The 14031-nt window shown below is 40.4% G+C and overlaps 1 protein-coding gene across 4 annotated transcripts in view; it reads right to left on the bottom strand.

Annotated features, from left to right (window-relative positions):
• The window catches only part of DCDC2 (doublecortin domain containing 2), a 148835-nt gene that overhangs the window by 76579 nt on the left and 58225 nt on the right, over positions 1–14031 (bottom strand). For all 4 annotated transcript variants that reach the window (XM_036236683.1, XM_016151861.2, XM_036236681.1 and 1 more), the window contains one exon: positions 7233–7395. In XM_036236683.1, the coding sequence (XP_036092576.1) occupies positions 7233–7395 (163 nt within the window). The remainder of the gene's footprint in view (positions 1–7232; positions 7396–14031) is intronic.

Genomic DNA, 14031 nt, shown 5'->3' with positions numbered 1-14031 from the left:
GTGAGGATATATCTCTCCCCTGTGTTAGGTACCAAGTAGTATTTAGTAATTGTTCCAGACACCATGCTGAACACATTTAAACAGATAGGGTCTTGTTCTCTGGTTCTGTGCTGCTACTTTCTACATGGTCAAAATTGATACGAAGACCTAGGGGGTGACTTACTTCCAAGAAGGAAAAACATGTCAATGCTTACAACATAAACAGTTTGACACTTACGAGTGGTAAATGGAGTTTGGTCATTGAAATGAACGAAGAAATTGCTTCTACTTCATCAAGGAAAATTTACTAATAAAGATATAATTCTGACTATTGGAGGAAAATGTCTAAGTGCTGGGCAGCTAGTACGAAAGAGAGAAAATGGAGTTATCTACCTTCTTCAAGATTCCCAAACCCTGAAAAAGTGGGTCTAAATGCTAAAGATTTAAGCTCAGTCCTGGCCTGGTCTGTTCAAGAGTAGAGGAGACCTATTACTATACCATATTGCTAAAGAGAAAAACCTCCTTGTTATTAATAACTCACTCCTACTGCCTACACAACAGAAAGGGCTCAAATTGATCATCCTCATTTACAAAGGGAATATAAAATACTGAAAAATTAAAGAGGGGAAAAATGGGCACTCCTCACAATCTCTCAGATAAGCTTCAGGGTCGACTGTGATCCGTCAATGCACTTAGCACTCAAGGGAGACAGGTTACATCACGTACACATGGAGGCTTCCCTCACTTCCCTACAAAGAATCACAGGGCTATACCTGCCTCTTAGCCAGGTATATGTCGGAATGGCAATTTCCAGAAATCACTAGACATTGATATACCCTTTGACTCTGGGAAAACTGCTGTCTCTTCTTTTTTCCCCCATTTGTAAAACTAGGGAAATACTATTTAATTCTGAGGATTTGTACACAAAGCTCATAAAATATCAGATTAAAATCTACGATTGAGGTGTTCTAAACAGAATTGTACCACTACTCAGTGGTTTTGTGTGTGTGTGTGTTTTTTTGTAGTCCTTAATTTCAATTGTCACTACAAATGTAGGCATAATGGACCTGCACACACATACACACACAAAACAAGTACTGAGTGCTACTCTGAGGAGGATATTCTGCTGAGTATTTATCTATCTATGTCTCACATGTGAATGATCGCCAAGGAGTCACTGATTCTATGCGGTCCCCAATCATTTTGGCACCACGGACCAGTGCTCCTATGAGAATCTAATGCCTGATGATGATCTGAGGTGGAGCTGAGGCAGTGATGCTCACACTGGGCAGTGGCTGGAAATACAGATGAAGCTTCGCTGGCTTGCCTGCCGCTCACCTCCTGCTGTGCATGCAGCTCCGTTTCTAATAGGCCACGATCCTGGTACCAGTTCACTGCCTGGGAACTGGGGACCCCTGCTCTAATGGACCAGGTCCCTATCCTGGTTTTATTTCACCACAGGTTGGCAAAAGAAAGAGGAAGTTGGGGAAGGAGGAAGAGTAATAAATCCCATGGCTACTTCTTCCTCCTCTCTCTACCCTGTCATCCCCACCTCACCTCCCCCACTCCTGGCCCTGCCATCAGCATCTCACAGACATTCCTGACCAAGCCTCAGTCTGGGCCCTACCTCAGATGATGAAATGCCCAGCTAGGGTAACCCAGTTTTAGTTCCCTTCTAAGAAGAAGATGAACCACATTTTAGTCTCTGGTGTGTCAGAAACTCACCAGTGGTATGGATCCATGTTTTCTTTATACTAAGCTATAGAAAAGTTCAGAGCTACCATTGGAGGCAGAATCAAGGAAATGCTATGAAATTTGTTGGGGTCCCTGATGGTCCTTGAAGGAAGAGCCCTTCCTTAGAAGTAATGGGTTACATCTATGAAAAGGGAGGTTGACAAGCCAAAGGTAAGGTATCAACTAATAAAAGAACCTCAGCCCAGACCCCAGTGTAATTCCGCATTCCTCCTCTGACCCACACCTACTTGGATCCTTCATTTCATGGCTCTGATCTACACCAGCAATTTGACCTAAGACAGTTCTGCATCCCTCGGTAGCAGGGTGATGTGAGTTCTTGGAATTCTGAAATGGAATTTCTAGTTCATTTCTCCACTAGAAACTACATTTCACACTGCAGGTAACCTACATGGCATCATGAGTTCAGTGCAAATGTTAGGATGTATTATAGACTCTACAAAACTTTATGAGCTACTTGTACAGAAAATGTTAAGTGAGTACCAAAACACCTACTTAAAATAACTTTCTGAAATAAAATCTTCCAAAGGTTTGGAAATGCCTATGTAATTTTAACAGCTCACAAACTTCTCCTTTGGCAAACAGAAAGTATCTTCACACACCAACCCTAGGCTACGTAAAAAGCAGCCCCTGAAAGAAGTTTATTGCAGAGACCTCAACCCTGTATGAGGAATAAAAAAAAAAAAAAAAAAAAAAAAAAAAAAAAACCACAAAGGGCTTATATCGTACTCCTCTCAAACTGAGCTAAAGATCTTACTAGGATTCAGCCAAACTCTAATTTTTCAATCTTTCAGCACAAAACCGAACAGCAAACTATACTAATTTCTATTGATAGAATTTTGAACCCCACAATAAAATTTCAAGAAATGACTAAAACTCCTTGCAGTACTGGAATTTTGTTGTACAATATGTGATTGTAACAGGATCATGAGGCATGAAAATAAATGCTTATTTTATAAATTCTTAACGTACTAATACTAAATTTGACCCATATCTCACAGTATGCACCGCCATTGAGATGGGAAGTTACAATTAACGAAGGACTTGAAGACCTGTATTCCTCTGTCCTAGGGTGAGTGTGGTGGCAATAGACACCAGTGCACGCATCATAAATCTTACCTTTGCTAATTAAAGAAAACCAGGGCCCTGTCTTGTGAAGTCACCTTGAAGTCACCTTTGTGCCTTCTCATATACTTTCCTCCAGTACATAATAATACCCCTTAGAGGGTGAGACTTGGGAGAGCACATTTGGAAAATGTGTTTTTCCTATTTTATCTTCAGAGTCAGTCCCTCGTGATGGGAACCATGTAAGTGCCTGAGCTGGTTCACTAGCTGAACCAAAGAAGCTCAAGTTTCAAGGCCCAGCGATCTGACTTTGAGGATGGATTGCAGTAATGCTTCATGCTTGGGGCGACGCAGCAAGCCATGTGCAGGTTGTAGCTATTAGAAAATTCAAGCGCATGACTGCTCAAGGGCAGTCACCCAGCAAGGTCATAATATTCCGACATCGTTTCCAGGCGCCGCACCTGCTCCCTATCATTCATCAGGAGTCTAAACAACAGAAGTTCCTTAGGAGCTATCACAGACCGATGCTGGGAATGAGCCAGGAACTGCATCAAGGCTGTTAGTCCATGTGTGTGTGCCCGTGCACACACGCACACCCACACGTGCGGAGAACCACATCATGCAAAAGAAGCAAGACTTGGTTCCGCCCACCTTTGAATACTCACTTTTAAAAAGTATTTAGAATTATCAATACCACATAAAGCATAGTAACACAGACCAGACTATTTTCTCTGCAGCCTTTCCAATATTTCTAAGGAGCCCTAAATTCACTATACTCCCTATGTTCCAGGGGTACTAAAAACACTGAATTTTTCCATATAAAAAATATTTAAAATATCAATGAAAATAACCAATCCTAGAATACTATCTCAAAGTAATTATCATTACTGCTTTGCTCATAGTGGAGAGTGTAGCTAGTTAACACCCTCTAAAACATATCCCAAGGCACTGCAACTCAAGTGGAAAGTGTACGGAAAACATATGCCGGCCAGTTAAGCTGGTATTTAAATACGGCACTAAAAATGCATTTCACACTCAACTTCATCAATCACCAACCAATCTTACTTTGCATCTTGGCTACCAAAAGAAAATGGGATTTGTCTCCCTGAAGAAATATGTCACTGCTCTGCTTGAATTATTAAGCTTTAAAATTACAGAAAGAAACAGTCAGGGGGAGAAAAAGAAAAGAAAAAAAAGCAAAAGAAATAAAATTAGACCCAGGTTGCCATCTACAGACTGATATCAGCACTGCTCATTCATATAGCATTAGATACCAGGATAACAGTAAATATCAGCAGTAAAAAGGGGCAAATTTTATGACTATAATCTTAATTATAAAAAAAATTAAGAAAGGGTACAAATCTCTTTTTTTCTAATTAACATGAGAACAGTAAGTAGGTAAAAAACACTGTGCCAAAAATTTGTACAGTTTAACATATGATGAAATAATCAGAGGTATTCACCCTTACTCTAAAATTTAACACTTTGGAATAAAACTGAAGAGGTTACTTCATTCCGAATTTAAAATATTTTTAAGTAGAACAAACTATGTTTCATCTCTAAAATCATCTCTAAAATTTGTTTGATATTTGTATACATTGTGAAATGATCAGCACAATAAGTCTAGTTAACATCTGTCCCCATCCATAGTTATAAACATTTTTTTCTTGTGATGAGAACTTTTAAGACCTACTCTCTTAACAATTTTTGAATGTGAAATATAGTATTAAATTATTGCATTTTTTTTACTCATCATCTTGACTCACTCACCACATACCTTCCCTTTCACTTTGCTTCAAGTCATAATCGCTTTTACCTTTCTAAAAAATAAGCGGCCTCTATCCAAAAGCACACACTTGGTTCTAATTACTAAAATAGATGACATTAATGCAGAAAGCTAGAGCGATAATAAAAGAATATGAAAGCTGAATTATGGAGTAAAAAAAATGAGAAAGAAAGAGGGATACTTTTGATAATATAACCTGGAACATTTCTATAGCCAAAGACATCTGGAGGGAGATCTGATAAAGAGAAATAGCACAGTTTACAAAATTATCGATTTAAGCGAATATTCTTAAGTTTACCAAGTGATGATTTAATCTAATGAACTGCACAAAAAATTTTTTTTCTTATTTTCCCTGGGAAAAATTGTTTTTGGAAGGCAAGATTCATTTTCTAGGTAATATGTTCTTTTTAATCAAGATGAAAAGACACAAAATGCACCATCTAAATGCATATATGTGCTTCCAGACCAGTGGGGAATAAGCCTCTTACTGGGAAAAAAAATTCAGTCCCCAAAACTTTTATTTGAAAAACACCAGTGGTTGTTCTATACAACAATGAGATCCAGCAGTTAAAACCTCATAATCTGTATGTTATAAAACTACATTGGAAAATATACATTTAAAATGGGCAATTATCTAAAACAGCTGCAGGATTCTCTAAAGACAAGGAAAGACCAGCTGAGGGTTTCTAATCTTTCTTAGCACTTTTAAAATATGACTTGCTTCAGTGTTCAACATATTTTTATTTTTATCCTCATAGATACAATTTTTGCTGCAAACTATTCGTGAATTGCCACAAAAGCAAAAGTACTGATAATTCAACTTTTTAATAAAGGCTGTTTTCCTGTAAAAGAGGAAAATGTTGATACCGCCTCATTTCTCAAGTTTCTACAAATAAGATACCTGACAAGAGGATGGTTTCCCTTTCTACTGAGGGACAACTACTAAGTCTAAAAACTTTAAAAATGTATATGGGAAGTAGGAGTTGAGATTTTAGTAAGCTAATGAGAGCCTCACAGAAAATAAGCGAGTAACATTTTATAAAAATCCTTAATCAATTCAGAAAGGTTTAAAATGGATCCTGTTTCTTTGTGGGTTTTAAAGTATTACAGAGACTTATCTATTTTGTAACTTCCATCATTCATTCCTCAATGTTTATTAAGTGTCTCATATGTATCAGAACTGTGCCAGTTGTTGGGGATTAAAAGCAAAAAACAACTAGTAAGACATAGCTCATAGCCTTGGGGGCTTCACAATCTAGTGTATATTGATTAAAATACATATTTTTAATGCTCAAGGTATGGCATGTTGTTCCAGACTAGCTTTTTCCCCCTTCATTGTCTGCCATACAATAAGCGTTCAATAAACATTTGTTGACTGCATTTCACCCTGGCCTCTGGGTTTCATGGTCAATAAAGAGGACTACACAAACTTAAAGATAAGCAAAACTTTAAAGGTAAATCTTAGCATAAACTTACATTTTGTAGATGGCAAATGGGGCCCAAAAAAGTTAGGCGACTTGCCCAAGGTCAAGAGAAGAACTGGCACAAGACTCTAGGACTCTCAACTTCCAGCTAATCTCCATCATTTAAATCACTGAAGATTTAAACCCTCTTCCCCTCTTTCTTCTCTATGTAATTAACTCATTCATTCAGCTTCTTCTTTTAATTTGGTCTCAACACATCTTTCTTTTGGACTCTTTAATCACCTGGGTAGCATCCTCTAAACCCCCACATAAGTTCATGCTGTCTCCTCAATTGTGAACCCCGTATTAGCTGTAATTCTAATGTGACTCTTCACTTAGACTCTGAAATGACCTGGAGCTTCCAGACAGAAGATGGAGCTCTGGTTATGAATCTGAAACCTCATCCCATTTACCCTCTTCCTGGGCACCCCAGTATGTCCCTCTGCAGGGTATGTGAGTCCAGGGTGAAGAAGCAGCCACTCCACTAGGCCATGTCCCAGCCAGCCCGCCACGCCTGCAGCATTGTTACAGTCTCATGTGCTTGCCCCACTGAAAACATGCTTGGAATGAAACCCCAAAGAGCCTGTCTTAACTAAAAAACTAACGTGTGCTTAGTTCATCACATTTTTTTATCCTGAAATCTTGCACTAATACAAAATTTGTAAAAATTATTTCATATTGTCTCTCACTTGGTAATGCAAGATACATAACTAATTTTGGTACTTATCGTTCACTGGTAAAGTTTTTTGTGTGGTTAGCATTCTTGTGGATGTCAGCAAAATTAGTAAAATATCTTTTTGTGACTAATGGTAATTCATAACGAACGTGGACAAGGGTTGTAGACACACAAATAAGAGACACCAGTGTCAGCAGTAGTTGGTAAACATGTTAAGCACAGGGTGGTAAAATTTACCCAGGGTGGTAAAAAAAACTACCATGAGAAATATTTTACCTCAAAACATGTGTCCTTACAGTATAATCTCTAATTATAAATAGAAAATAATCATGAAAAACAGTAGCACCTCTCATACACAGTTTTCTCCTGTGAAAACTCTCAGATATGATGATAAGGAGTGTCTTCTGTGGGTGCTGAGAAACCAACTGATCTATTTAAGAGTTAAAATTGTATCACAGCCTTAAGACAATAATAATCAATAATAACGATACAATAATAACAACAAACTTACCACTGTTTGGAACTGTTTGTGGCGAGTTCTTTAAGTTAACATTTTGTTTCCCTTTCGTAGATTTTTCCAAATTCACATCCTCTTTTTTCCCTTTCCTCTTTGGGGGCTGAGGTGATGAGTTATCACTGGATCCTACAGTTGACTTAGATTGGCGATCATTTCCCTAAGTGGCAAAAGGTTAAAAACTTTACTATTGGCTAATGAACTCAAAGTGATTCCTAGTCAAATACAAGTCATTAACTAGAGATTAAATAGTGGTATAAACAGGACAGGAACAGGAGATGAATGTGTTGTGTTGATTCTGCTATTGCCCATTTTGATACCTGCGATTAACCTTTCCTACTAGCAGCAGAGGAAGAGTCTAAAAGAAGAAAAACAAAAATAACAGCTGTTGAGCACTAACAATCATTGAGTACTTAATATGTACTGGGTATTCTATAAAATTATTTTACTCAATCGTCATACCTCTGTGAGACAGGTACTGTTAAAACCCAATTTTATAGAGGAAGAAAAGAGGCTTAAAGGTTAAGTTTTGCCCAAGGTCGCACAGCCAGCAAGGAGCAGAGCGGGCCTACCTTAACCGTCCCTCCTCGCACTCCTTTCTGAAGAATCAGCAGCTATCTATTGAGTGTGGAATAGTGACAGCCCTCAGTCTGTTAAGCATATCTAGAAATACCTCTTGACTAGTTGTTGCTGTGAATCTATAGATAACCTCATTCGAGCAGACATACACGTGCTTGTAGAAATCCTCCAATATTTATTCATCTTTTGGTGAATGCCATAGCCTCATCCCTATGAATCACAAATCCAGAGCAACACAGACCCAAGCAGCTCAAGACCACGTGCTCCCATTCCTGCAAGGCAGCCATCTTCGGTGGTTGTATCTGGTCCCCACGTGCTTCTTGGAATGAAGACCTTACATCTATCTGTAGGCTCCTCAGCAGGAATGCGAGGTTGATTTTTAGTAGCTCCTGTCATCGGCCCAAATACAGCTCCTGGGGAGCAACATAATAGCCACTACAGGGGTGGCTACTCTAAATGCTCAAGGAACAAAGGGGCTGATATTCAGCCACTACTTGGCCAATGCTACAGCAAGAAATTACCTCCAAATGAGACAGCCCTGGCTCTTACATGCTCAGGTACTAAACTTACCTGAGTGTACAAGGTGTCAGGCTACAGGTAATGGAAAGAATGCAAGTTTTAGAGACCCAAAACACCTGCCTCAGAGCCACTGCTCTGCCAATAGCCATCTATGCAGCCTTGGACTAACTCCTACTTTCTTTGAGCTTGTTTCCTCATTAGTTGAACGGGGTTAATGTACCTGCCTTTAGATCTATCATGAAGATGAAATGGTAACATTTATAAAGTAGCTAGTACAGTGCCTGGCATGTAATATTTATTCAATGAGTATCAGAGTGCTTTCTTCAAAAGCAAAGAGATAATATCTTTTTCTTAAAAAGCATATCAAACTCACACCATATTGGGTGCAATCTTTATACAAAATCTGCACTATGCTAGTATCCAAAAATAAATGCAATAATATTAAATAAACAAATATGCCTAGAAAACTATTATAACTGATCATTTTAAACATTTATATATTCAGTCATCCAGAAGCATTTAGTTTTAGCCATCACCCAATTAAGAATAGGAAAATCCACAGCCTTACAAATGAAGCTATTTATGCTATTTTATCATAGCCTACAAGAAAATGAATTATGAATAGATTTATTAACAGTATGAAAATGTCCAAATCTATAACACTCTTTTGCATAATTTAATTTCCTATCCCAACTGCAATTTCAACATACAGTTTTCATTTAATTATTGCATTTACTGCTACCAGAGTTGGTTTTTTCTTTTCTCTCTCTTTTTTTCTTTTCTTCAATAATTAATTCTCACAATATCTGGCAGAAGAAATAAATAATATGATTATCGTGGAGATTCCAAAACCATCAGCCAGGCCTCATATTCTAGTCTATTTTCAACCAAGTATATATATCCCAAGATTTTAAAATTTTAAAAGCCTTGAAGGAAAGGAATAAACCTTCTAGCAAGCCTACTGGAATGTTCAGAGATGCAGTTACACCTCCAAAGACTAAAATGAAATGTCATGAATGAGAAATCCTAGATCTCAGGACAATAATTTTTACAGCTCTGTGAGAAAAGTCTTATGTACAATAGGAATATAACAAGGGAGCATCAGAAATTTCATCCTGGAATGTGTGGCAATTCATAAATTTAAAAAACTCTCTTATTGAATATTCACAAAGTTCTGATTTATTGCATTTCTGATCGGGACACTGAAAAAAGTGAGTGTGGAGCATCAAGAAAAACTAGTTAGTTCTAATAACTATGTGCAGCATGGCTTTGGTAACTGACAATCATGCATTCAATTATTGATTAATGACTAATCATCCAGCATCTTGTAAGTACTAAATTAAACTGAGAGCAAGGGAAATTTTGTTTTGTAATTAGAAAACCAGAAATAGTTTAAATGCATGACTCCCCCCCCCCCCCCATAAACCACTTCTTTACACTTTGCCACAGGGCACCTTTTCCCTTCAGGTCCCTGGCCTCAACCCCCCTTAAGTCATCCATTTTAGTGGCCCTGGACCCACAAGAGGATTACAAGGAAGGACAGGAGCCAAGGGCACCAGGGAAAATCCACACCCAATTAAATCCCTTTGGAGACCCCTAAAGAACAGGTTCTGCAGACAGACTTGCCCAGACCCAACTGAATTTCAAGTTTAACAGCCAAATCATTCCAGGTCAGAAACACATCCTTCCAACTCCAACTGCCCACTTGGATTCCCACAGACTCGGTTAGGCTGTACTCAGAGGGTCTTCTGAGCTAATTCGGTGGGTTTCAAACTGTGTTCCATGGAGCCCTAGTGGCTTCTTAGAGATTCCAGCTCCTGTAGGACCAAGGGGGTACAGGCTCTGCTCCTCCCTCCTCCCCAAGTCAGAACAGCAGGTTTTTCCTTTTTTATATTTCAATCTGTTTTATACATTCAATTTGTTTGAAGAAAAGCTTTCCATGCTTAAAATTTTGGGGGAAAAATAAAGAATTCCTGCTCGAATGATCCCTGTAGTGTGAACACCCTATAGGTCCACAGTTCATTTGGAATGGCTTTTGGGGCCTCCCACCTGGCAGGGCCTCCCTCATGCCTTGGAGAACCCAAACAAAAGGCACCAGGGAAAGGAGGAGGGAGGGCTGAGGACCCAGCAGCTCGTGGATGCCCAGGACTTGCCTCTGCACACACCAGAAAGGGCCGGCTCACAGGAAGAACAGCTTCCCAGTGAGGCTCCCCTCCTTGTTACAGCCTATAGGGACTGGCCCCACACCTGCATGCTCAGGGCCATGCATCTCCACCTAGTCCCCGTGGTGCAGGATGTGCTATAGCAGCCCATTGGCCACGTCCAGTGTCTCCTCCTTCTCCAGCACGATATCATAGGACTCCAGGTAGTGCTCCTACTGCTCCTCCACCTTGTCATTTAGGAAGCCAATCTTGAGAATGTTCTCCACACCTGGGACCCCATCAGCCATTGTGAGGTTCCCTATGGAGTCTCCCAGCTGGAGGATGTTGGTTTTGCCCTGAAGCTACTGGAAGTAACTGGAGTTCTCCCACATGGAGCTGTTCTTGTTCTGTATACCAGCTGGCCCTTGAATCTCTGCAGGGAATCATCTTCGTCCCAATTCATGTAGTTAGACACAATGTAGATGCTGGGGTGCAACACTTTCATCGTGGGATCATTTCTTCCAGCTTTTAACCAATAGCCGCGGAAAAGATGAAAAAGGGACTGTTGTTTTGATGGAGGGTGTTTTAGAACATCTTGTAACCCTCCCTAAGCATTGTGCTAGACTCTCTAACCACTTGCGCTATCTGAAACGTCTGACTATCTGCTTACACGGGAGATTGTGAGATTTGGTCCACTGTTCTGCCATATGAGATAACTTCTCTTTGATGGTCCCATGTGGATCAATCTCAACTGGGTAACAGTAGTGAAAGAGCGCTTGCTTTCAGCTCTTTCTGGTGCTCCTCACTGATGATCTTGGTGTTATCCAGAATATTGTAGGAAGAAGGGCATCACTTTCCGTTATAAGCAAACCTGCTCAAGGTCATGTCAAAATCAGGAATGACCTGTGAGCAGGCTCCCCCCGCCCTTGTGGAGGACACCTACGACCTCCTGCACCTCCAGGCTGCCACATCAGGACCGTGACCTTCATTGGGGTGCTCATCTGTCCTGATAGCCGAGAGAATGGCTGATCCTGGCATCTCACTGGGCCCAAGGAGAGCCCTGGGCTCACTCAGGCAAATCTGCGAGGCCGAGGTGAGAGGCAGGATGGAGCGGGGCTGCCCTGCCCAGAAAGCCTACTGACCGAAGCCGCCCGCCGTGGGCCTCTGAATGCCTGGCGCAGGGGTGGGGGAGGGCAGGGGGTCAGTGCTCTGGCCACTCCATGCTTCCACCCACCTCATGTCTTCCGCAATCGTGTTTGCCAAAGTTTTTTTTGTTTTTTGTTTTTTTGTTGTGTTCTTTTTAAAAAAAAAAAGAAAAAGAAAAATGCCGATGCATCTCAAGTGTCACTATAGGGGGTGGCTCCATAGTGTAATGGTTAGCACGTCTGCCTTACACACAGAAGGTCCGGGTTCACGCCTCGGGTGGAGCCACAGACCATACCCCAGGGGCACCAGGCCCCAGCGCTCACCACAAGCATGTGCAGGGAGACACCCCCACCTTCAGAGATCCAGCCCTTAAGGGGACATGGCAACATCTGTAGATCAGGGGTGGAATGGAGGGGGGGTTAAAGAAGGGAATAAATAGATAGATAAATAAATAAATAGATAGATAGATAAATAAATAAAGTGTCACTATAAAACAAATATATAATAAATCATATTAAATTATAAATTATGTATACTCATTTATTCATATAGCTATATAAATTAAAGGTAATATAGAAATCAGAAAGAGAGTGAGAGAGAGAAGGATTTTCCTTTCCTTTTTGGGATTTCCACATGTGACTTATAACCTGGACACACAGGTAGTTGTTGCTATGTGGGGAGCACAGGGAACAGGGGAGTTTTGCCATCTCATACAGCTATGCCGGTTGGTAAAGCAATGTTATCGAGTACCTCTCATGTGCTAAATATCCATTAATACAAATATTTACCAAATTTATAGATAAGTATCATTATCATCACTTCACAGATAAAGCAATTCGCTGTCTCAAGTTACCCGGGTCTGATTTTTTGGCTACCCTGAAGTTTCCTGATGCCAAGACACTAGAAACACCTATTATATAGTACAGTCCCCTAAACAAGCCATCCAGAAATGACAAAGTATGGCTTTATCCCAAAGTGGAAGGAAGCAAGAAGCAGCCTAATTTTACAGCATGTCCTGTGCAGAAATTAGACCCTGGCGATACTTAAAAGTACTGTCCTGCCTTTGGCCTTACACACATCTCAGTGTATCTGGTAGGAAAAGCAAACCTCTGGCTAAAAACAAACATACTAAAAAGAGCTCTCCAATCACCCGTCACTGACTTGAAATTAGGATTTTAAAATAGTTTTCAAGGCAGTTTCCAACAAGATTCAACCAATTTAGGATTCCTTATTACCACACAAAAACCCATTTCTAACCCCCATGAAAACATGTCAAAGAGACATTGGCCATAAAGCAGCAAGTTTAAAATAGTTCTGTGAGGGCTTTGCCTCCCAGAGCAGCCTTCTCCATGTGTGTATCTCAGGGATGTGCCAGGGAGGGAGACTGAAGAGCAGGGACCAGACCCAGTGCAGGCTGGCATCGCTCTCACTGGTGTGTCTGGTGAGGGCAAGCAGGAGAAGGCCTTGCATCCATGCTGGACTCAGTTTCCCCACAAGGCAAATGGAGTTTGGAGTTTGGGGAGCAATCGGAATTTATCTTGCTTCACAGTGACTCTGTGATATGTGGATAATCATGCCACTTTTTACCAGAAGCTCAGAAATTATTATATTTGGCTCTGCAAATTACCGATCACAAGATGTCTTTGCCACATGGTGATAGGAACCACAAAAGACAACTTAGTCCAGGGCTTTAACTTTCAAATACTTCTCTGATTTTGCACATCTCCCACTAGAGGGCGCTTTGATCCTACGTGGAGTGACCTCGCTGCTAAAGAACAGCCTCCTGCTGATGGGTTTATTTCTCAAACTTAATAAAACTTAAGACGATTGATTCACTTATATTTTCGTTTTGTTTTCAAGGTTAGAATTACAACTTAAAATTATTCACAATTTGCTAATTTCTGTGACTCTCCCAGCACTTGGAGTCTGTATGGGGGAGGGGTCGTGGTGGCTTCTGGTCTTGTCCTGCTCTACACACGACATTCGTTGGCTGAATTGTAAGGGTCTGCTTGGCTCCCAGAAACCCTCATTCTCCAAACTTCCTACTGCAAGGATGGGACCTGGCTCACTAAGTCACTGATGCACCAGCAGGGGTCCCCTGTTCAGGCTATGGCAATTGTCTCTCTGTCAGTCTCGCTCTCGTTCTCTCTCTCTCTCTCTCTCTCTTTCTTTTTTTTTTTTTTTTTTTTTTTTTTTTTTTTTTTTTTTTTTTTTTTGCTTCTTTCAGGCGCTCACCTACACTCTCTTTCATTACACAATAAAGCAATATTTCCTAGAAAGCTGTGTGGAAACATGAATTCCTAACAGTCCAGTTCCGTGTCCCCTTCGATGTACATCGTGAGTTTGAGGATGCTTTCTCCATTGATTTTGCAGTGGTTCTCCAAGTTTTAAGTTAGCTCTCTCATAGTCTC

Source organism: Rousettus aegyptiacus, unplaced genomic scaffold (genome assembly GCF_014176215.1).
Source record: "Rousettus aegyptiacus isolate mRouAeg1 unplaced genomic scaffold, mRouAeg1.p scaffold_m13_p_1, whole genome shotgun sequence".
NCBI lineage: Eukaryota > Metazoa > Chordata > Mammalia > Chiroptera > Pteropodidae > Rousettus > Rousettus aegyptiacus.
The sequence above is the reverse complement of the archived record's forward strand: the minus strand, read 5'-3'. Positions and strand labels throughout refer to the sequence as shown.